This window comes from Nilaparvata lugens, chromosome 1 (genome assembly GCF_014356525.2).
Source record: "Nilaparvata lugens isolate BPH chromosome 1, ASM1435652v1, whole genome shotgun sequence".
Lineage (NCBI taxonomy): Eukaryota > Metazoa > Arthropoda > Insecta > Hemiptera > Delphacidae > Nilaparvata > Nilaparvata lugens.
Genome location: NC_052504.1, coordinates 35,184,628 through 35,199,189, shown reverse-complemented (window position 1 = coordinate 35,199,189; position 14,562 = coordinate 35,184,628). Strand labels below are relative to the sequence as shown.

At 37.1% G+C, this 14,562-nt stretch overlaps 1 protein-coding gene across 1 annotated transcript in view; it reads right to left on the bottom strand.

Annotated features, from left to right (window-relative positions):
* LOC111049736 (MOB kinase activator 1B) overlaps positions 1 to 14,562 on the bottom strand; it is a 30,688-nt gene that overhangs the window by 14,914 nt on the left and 1,212 nt on the right. The window contains exons 2-3 of the mRNA XM_022335896.2: positions 10,725 to 10,891; positions 6,418 to 6,645 (exon numbers count right to left, since the gene is read on the bottom strand). Coding sequence (XP_022191588.2) covers positions 6,418 to 6,645; positions 10,725 to 10,891 — 395 coding nt within the window. The remainder of the gene's footprint in view (positions 1 to 6,417; positions 6,646 to 10,724; positions 10,892 to 14,562) is intronic.

Below are 14,562 nucleotides of genomic sequence, written 5' to 3'. Positions count from 1 at the left end.
TAATTAACTGCTAAGTTACATTAATTAGGTTATTCTTTCTGTTCGTATGTAGTTATTGTAGTTATGAATGGTTTGGCCAGAGCATTCGAACTGTAGCGCCAAAATGCCAGACTGGTTCTGTTTTGTATTTGATTATTTGAATAGTAAATTACAGTCCTCTAGTAGCTCTAGCCTGAGCTTTGTTCAGAACATTTCTGATCCTCCGAACCGTGATGAATTTAGATTTGTAATTTATTGATTAATTCACACACATTGGATTTAAGCAGTTTCGTATTTGTCCAATGTTGGCATGTTGAGAATGGTCTGATCTATGCTCAACTTGAGTTTGTTGTAGCCTTGTTCTAGAGCAAGGTTTCTTGTCAATTTGTATTTGTCTGAAATTAAATTTATTTTAGTTAAAATTGTAATTTTCCTGAAACTAGGCTCATTGTGCTCTTTTTCGGGAATTTGTTTGTTTGTTGGATTTTGTATTGTCCATTTTGTTATACATGTTAGTGAAGGTTAATCACAGCATGATTTTGTTTGTTCAATTCAACAAGTTATCGTTTGTTTGTGAGTTGTTGGAAGAACATTATCTAATCATATAGTTTTGTCTTCAGCAGTAACTTATCTTGTGAATTGATAATCAAAGTTTAACTTTGATAACTTACTAGTCGTGATTCTTCCTTCCATTTAGTTTTGAACTCATTCTTGTTTTTTTTGTCTGTTGTTTGTATTGTCGGGGCTGAATTGTTTTGTGTATGAGTTCAAGATGGAGGAAAAATTACAGAAACAAATCAGGGTGCATCGCGCTAAACTGGTACAATTGTATGCCAGATTGCAAAGAATTTATGAACTGTCTAAAAATGTCTCTGATCCAAAGGTTGCTGAGCAATTTTTAATCTTGTATCCTCGGGTGTCTCAGACCATTTCGGATTATGAAAAGACAGAATTAGTGGTTAATGAGTTGGAACTTGAGTTGAATAAAGATTATGTTGTAGCATTCAACGACTCACACCTAGATCTGTTTCAGTATATTGAAGTTTCAAGTTTCAAGTTTCAAGTTTATTCATTCATCTCTTGTACAACATAGAAAATCAAATTGACAATGTACATACAAAAATTATTACAAGAAATAGAATGTGGAGCTCACAAGACTTACGTCCGTTCGTGAGCTTCAAAAAGAAATAGATTACAAAAAATTTATAAACAAAGTGGCATAAAATAATATGAAATAAAGTAGGACTAACACTCTCAAACAGAGAGAGGCGACTGATGCTGTTGCTCAATCTACGGCAGCTTCAGCAGCTAGTGCACAGCCGGTCGTGTCCGAGTCGGTACTGCCCAAAATCGACCTTCCAAAATTTGATGGGAACCAGACTCAATTGGTCGGTGTTTTATGAACTATTTAAGGCATTGGTACATGACAACAAGAGTTTGAACGATCAGCAGAAGGTCCAATATCTTGTAAGTAGACTTACTGGACAAGCAGCAAATATTTGTCGTCATTTGCCACCATTGGCTAATAATTATCAAATAATTTGGCAGGCATTATTGACCCGCTATAACGATCCACGGGCGCAAGTCGATGCCTATTTCAAACAAATTTTTGAATTTCGTCCAATAAAATCAGAATCAAAGGCAGGTTGTATTGCGATTTTGGATGGGTTTTGCAGTTCAATCAATGCAGTGAAGAGATATCGACTCACTGATTTGTCAGACTCGATATTCCTCTATCATGGCTTGAGATTGCTGGATCCAAGTTCTCTTAGAAATTTTGAATCGGCCGTCCGTGACAAGGCTATGCCAACTTATACCGATTATGTCAAATTCATTGAAAAGCAAATTAAGACTCTTCCTTCTGATGAGAAACAGACTGAATCGTTTAATATGAGGCACAAAAAGGATAATAAATCAAAGGTGTTTGTGGTTCAATCTAATGATTCATCTGACGATGCATTTAGTAAAAATCAAAATTGTCTGAAGTGCTCAAAACCGGGTCATAGGTTAGTAGATTGTGCAAGTTTCTTGAAAATGACTCCTTGGGATCGTTATTGTTTGCTTAAAGGAAAGTTTTGTTGTTTTCGTTGTCTTGATGTGGATCATTTGAGTAGAGATTGTCGTAGTAAAACTCAGTGTGCTCAATGTCGAGAATCTCATCATTCTTTATTGCACTTTTCCAGATCAAGTTCCAATGAAGGTGTTGCGTCCTCGTCGAACTCCAAGGCAGGTGGCACATCACCTATTAGTTGTTGTTCTACATCCAACGATGTAGAAAATTCGACCGTTGTGTTATCGACCGTCACTGCACATGTTCGAGATTGTAATGATTAGCTTTGTGATGTTCGTTTCTTGATTGACACCGGGAGTCAGTGTCATTTTATTACAGCCAAATTGTGTCGGCGTTTGAGACTACCATTCCAGCCCATGAAAACCGTTGTTCGTGGATTCGGTGGTGGTACTAGTGAAGTTCGAGGTCGTACTTGTGTGTCGATTCAGTCGAAGTTGGATCCTACCGTCAAGTTTTCGATGGATGCCACAGTGGTAGATAAAGTCATCGACAAGTTGCCTTCTTGTGAAATCGACAGATCCAAACTTCATCATCTTGAAAATCTCACACTGGCTGACGACAAATTCTACCTTCCTAGTAGAATAGATGGCATCATTGGTGCGGAGTTAGTTCCTCACTTGCTGCGTGGGAGTCCTAGTATAGGTGAATCGCACGAATTGATGACTGTTAATAGTGTCTTTGGTCACATTCTGATGGGGAGAGCGCCGATTCTCACTTCAACAACGAATGTGTAGAATTGTTTTACAGCCATCTGTAGTCCATTCGTTAGTAGTCCATCGTTGGATAGTTTTGTGGAACGTTTTTGGGAGTTGGAATCGTGCCCTGCACCAAGCTGTCAACTGAAACCGGAAGAGTTGGAGTGTGAGGTAAATTTTCGGAAGTCTGTACATCGCGTGAATTCTGGTCGTTTTGTTGTTGCCTTGTCATTTGCGGAGCCGCCCAGCAGCTTGGGAGATTCGTATGCTGTCGCCGAACGCAGACTGCTGACTTTGGAGAGACGACTAGAGCTTGACAGCAATACTCGTATTTCATATCATGAAATATTGATCGATTACCTACGTCAGGGTCACATGTCGTTTGTAGCAGATCAGACAGACCGAGGTGGTTACTACATACCGCATCACGCCATCGTGAAAGCAAGCAGCACTACCACGCCCATCCGAATTGTATTTGATGCTGGTTCCAGAACATCATCGGTTTGTCATTGAACCAGGTTCTTCATGCTGGTCCCAAATTGCAGACTGACATTTTTGTTTTGTTAGTTAATTTTCGTTTGTTCCCAATCGCACTAACTGCCGACATTAAACAAATGTATCGACAGATATTAGTGGAGGATTCCTGCCGTCGTTATCAGCGTGTATTGTGGAGATTTTCGCCGGAGGATCCGATCGAAATTTATCAGCTCAATTGTGTTGTTTTTGGTGTTTCAAGCTCTCCATATTTGGCGCTTCGCACCGTCCACCAGCTTGTAGAGGAGGATGGAAATCGTTTTCCAGCAGCCAAGGCGAGAATACCAAGAGACATGTTCATGGACGACTTAGTCACATCTGTCGCCACAGAGTCAGAGGCCGCGGAGCTGTATCGTCAGTCCAAGCAGCTGTTTGAGGGAGGAGGTTTTTCGCTCACAAAGTGGACTTCAAATTCACCATCAATGTTGGAGAAATTCTCGGAGGAAGAGAAATCGTTTTCGTACAAGGATTTCGAAGCAGACAACTCCTTGGCTATCTTGGGATTGAATTGGCAACCTAGAACTGATCTGTTTCAGTTTTCCGTCCAGTGTGGTGAGGTCGTCGCTACTAAGCGTTCTATTCTGTCAGTGATGGCTCGTATCTATGATCCACTTGGTCTCTTGTCACCGTTTACATTATTTCTAAAATGTCTTGTCCAGAAACTGTGGAAATTAGGAGTGGATTGGGACGAGAAGCCGCCTGAGTCTATCTGCACTCTTTGGGAGAATTGTCAAAAAGAGTTGCCTCTATTGTTGAAATTTGCTGTTCCACGTCACGTTGGTTTGTTTCAGGATTCTCACATCAGTTTGATTGGTTTTTGTGACGCATCATTGTCTGGTTATGGTGCAGTTATCTATGTGAAGTCGCAGAAGAAGAGCGAGGAGTCAAGAGTTGTATTATTGTGTTCAAAGTCCAAGGTAGCACCATCTAAAGTTGTTTCAATACCTCGTTTGGAGTTGTGTGCGGCACTCTTGTTGGCAGAACTCATGAATTCAGTAGTCACTATTATTAGTGAACGTTGTCATGTGTCTCGTATTGTCGCACTCTCTGATTCGACAGTCACCTTGTGTTGGATTAATGCTCCATCCGCGAAATGGCAAACTTTTGTTGGTAATCGCGTCGCTAAAATACAGGATTCTTGTATACAGGAGTGGATGCATGTTGCCGGAATTGAAAATCCCGCTGATTGTTTGTCTAGAGGTTTATCACCAGTTGAGCTTGTGAACTTTCCGTTGTGGCTCTCAGGTCCATCATGGATAGCAGAGGACGAATGCGATTGGCCCGTCCGAACTCAAATGGAAGAGATCGTGGATCCACCGGAGGCGAAAAAACCGTCAGTGTTGACAGTCACAAAATCTCCTGATTGTAACAGCAATGCAGTATATTCATTGATTGGTCGTTGTTCGGATTATGGTCGTCTTTTGAGAATTGTAATTCTTGTTCTCAAATTCTTACGAATCTTACCCCAATCAGAAGAATCAGATTTCGATGTTGCTGAGAGGTATCTATGTAAAGTGGTACAGAAGATACATTTTTCATCTGAATTTGTGCAATTGGAGAAGGGAGAAGATTGTTCTATGCGCCTACGTCGCCTGTCTCCATTCATTTATAAAGGTGTGATTCGCGTCGGCGGTCGTTTGTCTCATGCTGGACTGGAATTTGAGACTTGTCATCAGATGATCTTACCAAAATCCGACACTTTCGTATCGATGTTGATTGATTATCATCACAAGAAGAATTGTCATGCTGGACCTTCGTTATTGTTGTCCTTGATCAGACAGAAATCCTGGATACTGTCTGCTCGCTCTATATTTTTCGTATTTGTGTTTTTAAGTGTAATCGTTGTTTCCGTGTTCGACCTAGTAATAATGCAATTATATCCACTCCCAACTCAATAGTTGTTGTGCTTGTTGCATTTTTTCTTTTGTGTTGTTTTTTGGTGTTGGTGTTCTGTTCTTTTTGTCATGTCTGGATTTTTCCCTTCCTTGGTTTTTTCAGTTTTGTAACTTGGCTGAAAAATAGTTTTTCAGAGGCGGGGGTATGGTTTGGCCAGAGCATTCGAACTGTAGCGCCAAAATGCCAGACTGGTTCTGCGAATAGCAGGCTTGTGTTTGCGCCGGCGCAAACCGTCCTGCTTGCTTGGCATTCTGGATGTTTTTGTGAGTCGTCCCAGTTCAGTTTGTCTTGTCTTGTCAGCCCGTTGTCTTGTTGTGAAGACCGAGTTTGTATTTTTTGTCATGTAATTCGATCGGAAATTTCTTGTAGATAATTGTTTTAGTGTAGTGTGTGTGAATTATGAGTATAACAGCGTAAATAGTGTTGAATTGAATTAATTTGAATCAGATTTGAATTTATAAAGAATCCAGTTTGAGCTTTGTTCAAAACCCAGTACATAGCCTGCAAGTTCAACGAATCAACGTTCTACAGAATCAACGAAAAGACAGCCCGGAAGCCAGACCTGTCTTATTCCCAGATTTTCATCCCACCCTGAACCTGACCAAAACACCTAATAAAGGCTTAAAAGGGCAAGTAGACAAAATTGGATTAAATCTGGTGAGTTTTTGCTCTTTTTTATTGTTCATTAATGCAGAGTTTAACTGTACAATTAACCTGGCTCAAATTGAAGATTAAATTTTGCCCCTTGTTTGTATTTGATTATTTGAATAGTAAATTACAGTCCTCTAGTAGCTCTAGCCTGAACTTTGTTCAGAACAATGAAGTTGAATTAATAATTGTATTTGATGTAGTTCTGTTATTTTGAGCATTGAATTCGACATAGCCTAGAACTTTGTATTTTTGCCCGATAAATGACAGCACAATGCATTTACACAAAGATATGGGCCTAGCCCTCAGCAAGCTGAGCCCACCTTGTGCGGCGGGACTGTCTATTTATTAGTCCATTTAGAAATCCAGCCATGCAGGAGGCATTTGACATTGTGGTAACCTACACTTCTATCACCATATAGTGACGTTTAAATGAGACCAATAAAATATAGTTGTATTGTCGTTGAATTGCGTCATTTTGAAGATATTGAAATTTGATCGGATCTCAAGCAACCAGCTGCTGAAGTTGAATGCTATTTTAATATGGCTAGATTCACTTCACTGAACAAATAATCAAAAACATAAATATATTACCTATTTTGGAAGGAAAAAGAGTTTCGTCATCCAGTTGGTCTTGAACCCAAGTCATAAGATAATCTATGTACTTTGGCGCCGAGCACTTGATTGGCTTTTTGACAGTGTGACCATCTGCCCAATGATATTCGTATTTGGGACCAGCAGACATTATAGGACAGCTCTCTTCGGTGCAGAATTCTGTTATTGTACCATACAACATGTTGATTTGATTGAAGAAATCTACAGCTGGAAGCAAATAAAGAAACATTATTAAAATTACTATATAGGATTGTTTTATTAACAACCAACTTTCAATCAAGTCCCATTCCACTAACTTAATATATGGAATGTGAACATTTCGATTTTAAAAGTTTATCCATCGACTGAACAGTGGTTGGAGAATTGAAAGAGAATGTTTCATAAGAATAAAATCAAAACTTTTCCAGTGGAAATTACCGTACAATAGGAATAAATGTTATTGTTAGATATGTAATATTTTGTAATTTGTGTGTTTCATTAATGACTTATGTTTTTATATATTGACTTTATGCGTTTTGTGAAATTGATAAAAACATTCAAAATTGGATGGTTGTGATGGTACTGCTTTGATAGACTATAATGTTACATTATTTATCCTGTTAGTGTAAACCATGTCATGCAGTTTATAGTGTCAGCAATGATTGATCCTGAGTAGTAAAAAATGTATTCAAAAATAAGTTACAGAAACACCATATCTTATTGTTAGATGTAACATGCCAATCTTTCCTGATTCTCTTATGCTTTTTAATGGTGACATTATTGACCGAGCGAAGTGAGGTCTAAGATTCAAGTCGACGGTTTGGCATTTCTCTTAGGCCGGTTACAGAGCTCGACCGACCGTCAGTGCGTACGTCAGTCGCGCTTGTCTTTTCCATAGAGATTCCATGTATCCGTACAGAGCAGGACTGACGGCACGCACGCGCACGGTCAGGACCATGCGTTTTATACAGCGTACGAATATCATCGGTCGAGCTCGTGCGCATCCGTTCCATCGGTCGACTGACGCGCTACTGAAACAAATAGAATCTTTCAGAGCTGTACTGATCAGTAGACCGATGTGCTGACACCTCTGCCCGTCAATCAGCTGATATTGAATTGAATATCATAATGAATGAATTCATTTAATAGTGTCATATTTGAATTCAGAGTTTTTCTATACATTTCTTTAATCATTTTTAAATTTTTTATTGAAAAAATCATAATAATATTAATATTATCTACATTTATTTGATCCGTAGCTTAAAGTGACTGCAAGTATTCCCAATGGTGATACGAGCTCAAAATAAATCATCAAAATTTCTGATGGAGATTCTGAGGTAGTTGAGTAATGTATCTCCACCCCAAGCAATGATTTTTTTTTTTTTTTTTTTTTTTTTTTAGATTACGTCCTAAAGACTCCAGTCATGGAGTATAAGACAAGTCATGTTATTAGGCTACATAATAATTCTAACACTAAGTAGTTCAACCTATTTTAGGTTTGAAAGGAATTCTTGTACACTATAAAAAGCTTTATCAACTAAATATTTTTTCATTTGTTTTTTGAAAATCTTCAAATCATCATTACTTTTCAAGATTTGAGGTAGCTTGTTATATAAAATGGTACTAAATTCCCTTAGAAATGCTCTTTGGGTGAACTTGATATCTACGTCTTTTAATCTTTCGTTTACGAAGATAATAAGCTGCAATTAAACCATCTGTAAAGGCGTCCATTTTGTGAGTCAGAAAAACTGATGTATGGTCAGGATGGTGCATACGCACTGACGGTCGGTCGAGCTCTGAATGCGTAAAACTGATTCATCGATGCGTACGGTCAGGATGGTACATACGCACTGACGGTCGGTCGAGCTCCGTAGCCGGCCTAAATGTTTAAATGTTTATATGTTGCGCATTTACGGCGAAACGTGGTAATAGATTTTCATGAAATTTTACAGGTATGTTCCTTTTTTAATTATTGCGCGTCGACGTATATACAAGGTTTTTGGAAATTTTGCATTTAGGATAATATAAAAGGAAAAAGGAGCCTCCTTCATACGCAAATATTAGAGTAAAAATCATACTATAGAATTGTTCATCATAAATCAGCTGACAAGTGATTACACAGATGTGTGGAGAAGCCAGTCTATTGCTGTATTTCCATAAGGTCTATAGTTTCAATCAGGTACTTGTGGATGAGAATACCACGTGAGGTCTACTGTTCACAGAACTACTAGTAATATATGTTACAAGATCAACCCCAATTGTCAAAATTAACCCCATGCGATTTCAATATTTCAGGTACTTCAGATGAAAAGTAACAAGCATATTCCCTAAGGCTCAACTCACACTATCCCAACTCAAATCGTACGACTCCAATCGAGGATACTCCAATCTCTCGGACCTCAATACTATCATGCTCATTGTCACTACTCTAGCTCCATGCAATCTATTTCTAACCTAACCTTATTAAAAATACAAGTTTCAGTTAGTCGCTACTGCGCATGTTTATTCCCATTAATCTTATTTTCAGATTTACATGATAATTATTGTAACAGTGAAATAGAAAATAGATTTGTTGAGACCAAATGTGATAAATTTCATGAATTACTACGAATACATCTTTCTTCACTATTGTTTATTATATCTAAGGCTAAACTCACACTATCTCGACTCAAATCGTATGACTCCAGTCGAGAATACTCCAGTCTCTCGACCTTACGACTTTTTTGCTCATTGTCACTACTTCAGTTCCATGCTACTCCATTTCTTACCTTACTTTATTGAAAATATATGATCCAATTCGTCACTACTTCGCATGTAACAAATTTTATAATAATTATTATGAATATATTGTCTTATCTGATCTAATTCTAATTCTATTGTCTGTCTGATCTAATTCTTATTACTAAAATCAAAATCTAAATTATTACTAAATTTATATTGTCTTATCTAAAATGATAAAACATCACGTTCATAAAACATGACCTTACTTTCATTGAAAAATGCACGGTACTACGCAACTCAAGTCGAGACTCGACCAACATGTCGAGTCGACGCTCGACTCAGTCTTATAGTCGTGAGGACGCGGAGACTAGAGTCGACTGGTCTGTGTGTCACAATTTGAAAATACATGCTGCGTCGCGAAGAGACTAGAGTCGAAGTCTCTTCTCGACATGAGTCGCGTAAGTGTGAATTGAGCCTAACTTGAAATGATTCACATTTGAGAAAAAATAGCCTAGAATTCTACAATATTACTGTAGGTCATTGATCACTGCTCACCCCCCCCCTTATCATGAAGTTTATGTTGGCAAGGTCACTGTTAATAATCTATAGGGGGTGTTCATATCCTGGCTACGCTACTGACAATAGGAACACATTGTTGCCACTTTTATGCTGATTCTATGAAAAAAGCGTACGTTTTCTTTCTTGTTCTTTTTCTCACACAATTAGCTAACAGGCACTTCATAAGAGCACTGCTGCAATATAAGGTTTGCACAGACTATAGTTTGATATCTGGAAGTTCATTATTATTCAACCTGAATTCCTTATGCAGTCTTTATATGCAATTATGCAGTCTGCATATGCAATAAGTTTTCCTAGACACGGAAACCCGAATTTTCAAATGTTATCAGTTGCCGGACTGTGAAGGATGGATTTGCCACCAGTGTCGGCAACATAGTCCCCAACTCACACTGCCTGAAACATAGACATGGTCACACAGAGCCCGCATAACCTATCTTCTGTGTTGTCAATTACTCCATTAGAAATGTCGGATGACGATCGGTTGGCAAAATCTAAAAATTAACGCAACGACGGCGATGTGAAAAGTAATGCTCTACGAGTACACCTGGCTTCTCACAATTCAAATTAGTGTCAAGATCTCCGAATTAATATGGTTTAGGCAATTTTTCGTTAATGGGTTTATTTATAAAATTTATAAATGTAATATATTGTGAGGGATTTTTGGAAAAATTTGTCACAATTTCACCAACTAAATGTACGTATTTAATATTCTATTTTTATCTAATGACTGATACATAAGCAAATATTACGCTATAAGTTGGACCAATGAACTTGTGTTAGATTTGAACGAATTTATAGTTTAGATTTCTATGAAGGGTGAGATCCGCAATCATTTCAAGGTTTCCTCATAATATTATTTTATTTTATATTGCCGGTAGTACCTAACCAAATATATGACGTTCAAAACCATCTAACCAAATGTGCTAAATAAAATTTGAGTTGTTGGAAAAAAGTAAATCAAAAACTTTTAAGAATGGTGGAATATGTTGCTGAAAAAACACACTTACTATTAACAGCAACCCACTCATTGAGATCCTCTCCTTCAGGTAACAGAACCGCCAATCGAAGATTTCCAGAGCCCAGAGTGGCTGCAGCATGCTTCATCAAGTCATACTGGTGAGTTCCTTCTGGTATGTTCTTCTTCGGTTTGAAAGTTTTAGAAGAACGGCTTCCACTACAAGAAAAATTTGTTTAATGCTGGATGTCATTTCTACGATTTTAGTTATATACAGATGTATGGTAAAGTTAGTTAATGGTACTATCTTTGTAGAATCTACAAGAGTGTGACATGCTAACAATGGTAAGTTACAAATAGCACTTTTTGTGAAACTTGGCAAAACGTTTTGCACATCAGTTGCAAACAATATTTTTCCCAAATCTTAAGCTATTATTATTGATTATTGTACTGACATCTGTTATTGATTTGAATCTTTCGGAAAACACGAGTTTTGAGCACGGAATGTGATTTTGCACGGCAAGCAGGAATATTGTTCCTAGACAATAATAACTAGCTTTGTGATGGGAGAGAATTGTTACCATAGACTTTATAAGTGAGATAATAATATATATTTATATGTGTGACTAAAATTATGTGAGCAGTGTATTGAGTCTCCTGCACACAGGAGTTGCGTTCACTATACCTGGCCATTAGTAGCGGCTACCAATTGTTTGGGTCTACTCAAATGTACATGTCATTTTCAATTTCATAATAGTTTCCCCTACAGCTGGTGGACGCTACTATTGTATCTGTGTACAGGGTACAGGTTGCTTTATTACTATTGATGAAGGGGATCGGACGCTGTTCAAGGCGTTATAATGGCAGTGATTGATTAGCAATATGGTACTGCTATCCTTGTCAATCATTCAACAAAGCGGATAGCGCTATCTCTTTCTCGCTTTGCTCTGTTGCCAGATCGTCTTTCAACAATGTAGAATTAATAATTAATTAACAAAATATTTCATCTTAATTATGTAAATTCATTATTAAATTATTGAAAAATATTTGCTTAATAAAATATAATTGATTATTATGAACAGTTAATATTAACTGTTGTTAATATGTGTACAGGGCTATGTTTGCCACACCAAAGAATGTGAGTGTTTTTTCACTCAAGTTATATAAGAATACTATAGTTAATATTACAATTGGGTTAATAAACCTGTATCAGCTACCGTCTATAGAAGGCATTGACAAGACAGGTTCGGCAACGTTGGTCTCCTATCTTTCTCCACTGCCATTATAACGTGGACCTCACTATAGTAGCCTGATGACCGCAAAAAAATTACAACCTATTTTTATTGAACAAGCTTTAGAGAAGTTCTCACTTCTGACTTACTAGAGCCCAAAGTCGTTTTCTGCCTGTTTGTATGTTCGGCAAGAACTTTTGAGAGCATTGATCAATCAGCTTCAAATTTTCAGCACGAATTCAGGTCAAGTTCTTTGGACAACAAAATTGACTCACTCCTTCGTCCTTTTCAGGAAATAAGAATAACATTGAAAGTGCATGAGAAAAAATCTGATGTGGCGCACTGACACAACTTTCCTTGCCTTTATGAAAATTTTCATTATATCCTATTTTAAAATCAATCAGCTAACGAGATCAATTATTCTGCTATCTCTTCCAGTGATTTAATAGAATCAACCAAGGAACTATTGGAATCAACAGTTGCCTCTCTCACTTAGTTTGCATTTGAATAATCACATTTTCTCGAATTTTGAGCTTATTTTCAATATTACGAGTAGGTGAGAATGTTACTAGACATTAATTGTAGAGATTTCCATTCTCAATCTTTTCCACTTAAAATTTTTCGTTTAAATTGTATCTGAAGCCTGATAATTGGAAATCTTTTTGCATAGATGGGGCGGAGCTCGTGTAATTTTTACAGATATGAGACTTGTGGCTTATCAATGACTATTTTAGGTACTAATTTGATCAAAATCGATGGAGCCATTTTTGAGAAATTCGCGAAAACCCCTGTTTTTAACGTAGTTAATACTACATGTGTGATAGCACTTGCTATGACATTTTTTTCTGTTCAAAGTATTAAAATGTGAGTAGAAGCTACTATTAGTGTTCACTAACACGTACTGTAATTATTCAATGAATAGGTACCGTACTCATTCATTTCATTGTTTTATCATTTATTTATTAGTACCTTCAAATGTTGAGATCATAAAAACGGTTTGAGATATCGATGTGCGGGTTTCGCCATTAATAATTTTCCTTTGAAATTCTGTATCAAAAAGATGTATCACATGACCACCTTCCCATTTGAAGAAATGAAGTTGGATCCATTATGATGGACAAAAGTTTTGAAGAGACAGAAAGTTTTTTTTTCAATTGGAATAGGATTCACATGGAACCTACTACCTACTATTGTAATATCATACATGAAAAAGATATACAGTATTTAGCTGTTTCCATAATAATTCCCACCAACTCTGTATAATTAAAAGTTGCGAATCTCAGAGATTAATACAACAGTTCATGAGCTAGTTCTTCAACCCAGGGGGTCTCTAGTTTGATAATTATTCTTATAACATAAAGATAATTGTGAACAACCATTGGCGCCGACTCCATGGGGCCCGAGGGGCTCGAGCCCCCCTGAAAATTTAGTTGGGGGGCGGAGCCACGTCAATGTCTAAAAGGATCGTTTTATTTTGCTTGTAAGTTAAAAGCATTTCCTAATACGGTACTTTGAGCTCTTTAAACAGTACTAAACCAATTACTCTCAACACAATGTCATACTGTGCTATGCTTTTACGAACTCAATACGTCGTAAAACTAAGTAAGTTTGGCCAAAGAGAGAATAGTTTTCAAGAATGAGAGGGTAAGGGGTAGCTTAGTTATAAGAATTTGGATCTGTGCTGCGACGCAAACCACTGGCACCACTGGTATTGTCTACTGCGTAGAAGACAGTCCTGCACGAAATTAACTTGCATGCGGTGATAAACGAATTTATAAGCAGCAATGAAGTCAGAAGGTATACTTTTCCAATGGTTTAAAGAGAAGGACATTGGTCAATCAATGAATACTGAATTAAATACAGTAATTTATTCTTCATACTCTCTGTATTGTGAGTAAGTAGACTAAGTGTCCGTTGCACAACAGCCGGTTACTTTAACCGTGATTAATTTCACTCGAACCAATCAGAAAAGCTGTCTTTTCAAAAACGCCTTCTCTAATTGATTCTCGTGAAATTGATCACGGTTGAATTTAACCGGCTGTTGTGCAACCGGGCCTTGGGCTTTTTATCTTCTAAAAATTTGGCTTTTTTTAGTAATATAGGATATTCTTAATGCCATTTTTAGTTTATTTTAGTGTAAAAGAGTAAAATGTAATAATTTGTTTGTGCCTATATTTTTTAATCGTTAAATACAGCGTTTTTAGGTCTTATAAATTCAAAATCGATCTATGATTTATGGACATTGGCCAAACAATCAGTATATATAATTATATATTTATACAGAGTGAGTCATATGTATGAGAACCCTTCAATAAGTTTGGAGACTGTTGTAAATATAATAGGCCTACTGTAACTTTCAGGATAAGTTATTGGTCAAATACTCTACCTTTTGACGTACAGCTGAATTTTAACCCTTCATAAGGGGGTGACTTGGAGGTTGTAACTCGAATATTTTAAATGTAAACAACCATTGTGAGGTACATCATTTGAAAGGACTTTTTAAAACAAGAAAGGTGGCATGGATACGAATTTTTTTCTATGATACTTGTATCCAAAATGACGGCTGATTGAAGTTTTAGTTTTTAAAGAAATGAGGGTTTGTAAAATATTTTGATCGTAAACACCAATTGTGTGATCCATCTTGTTGAAGGCCTTCTC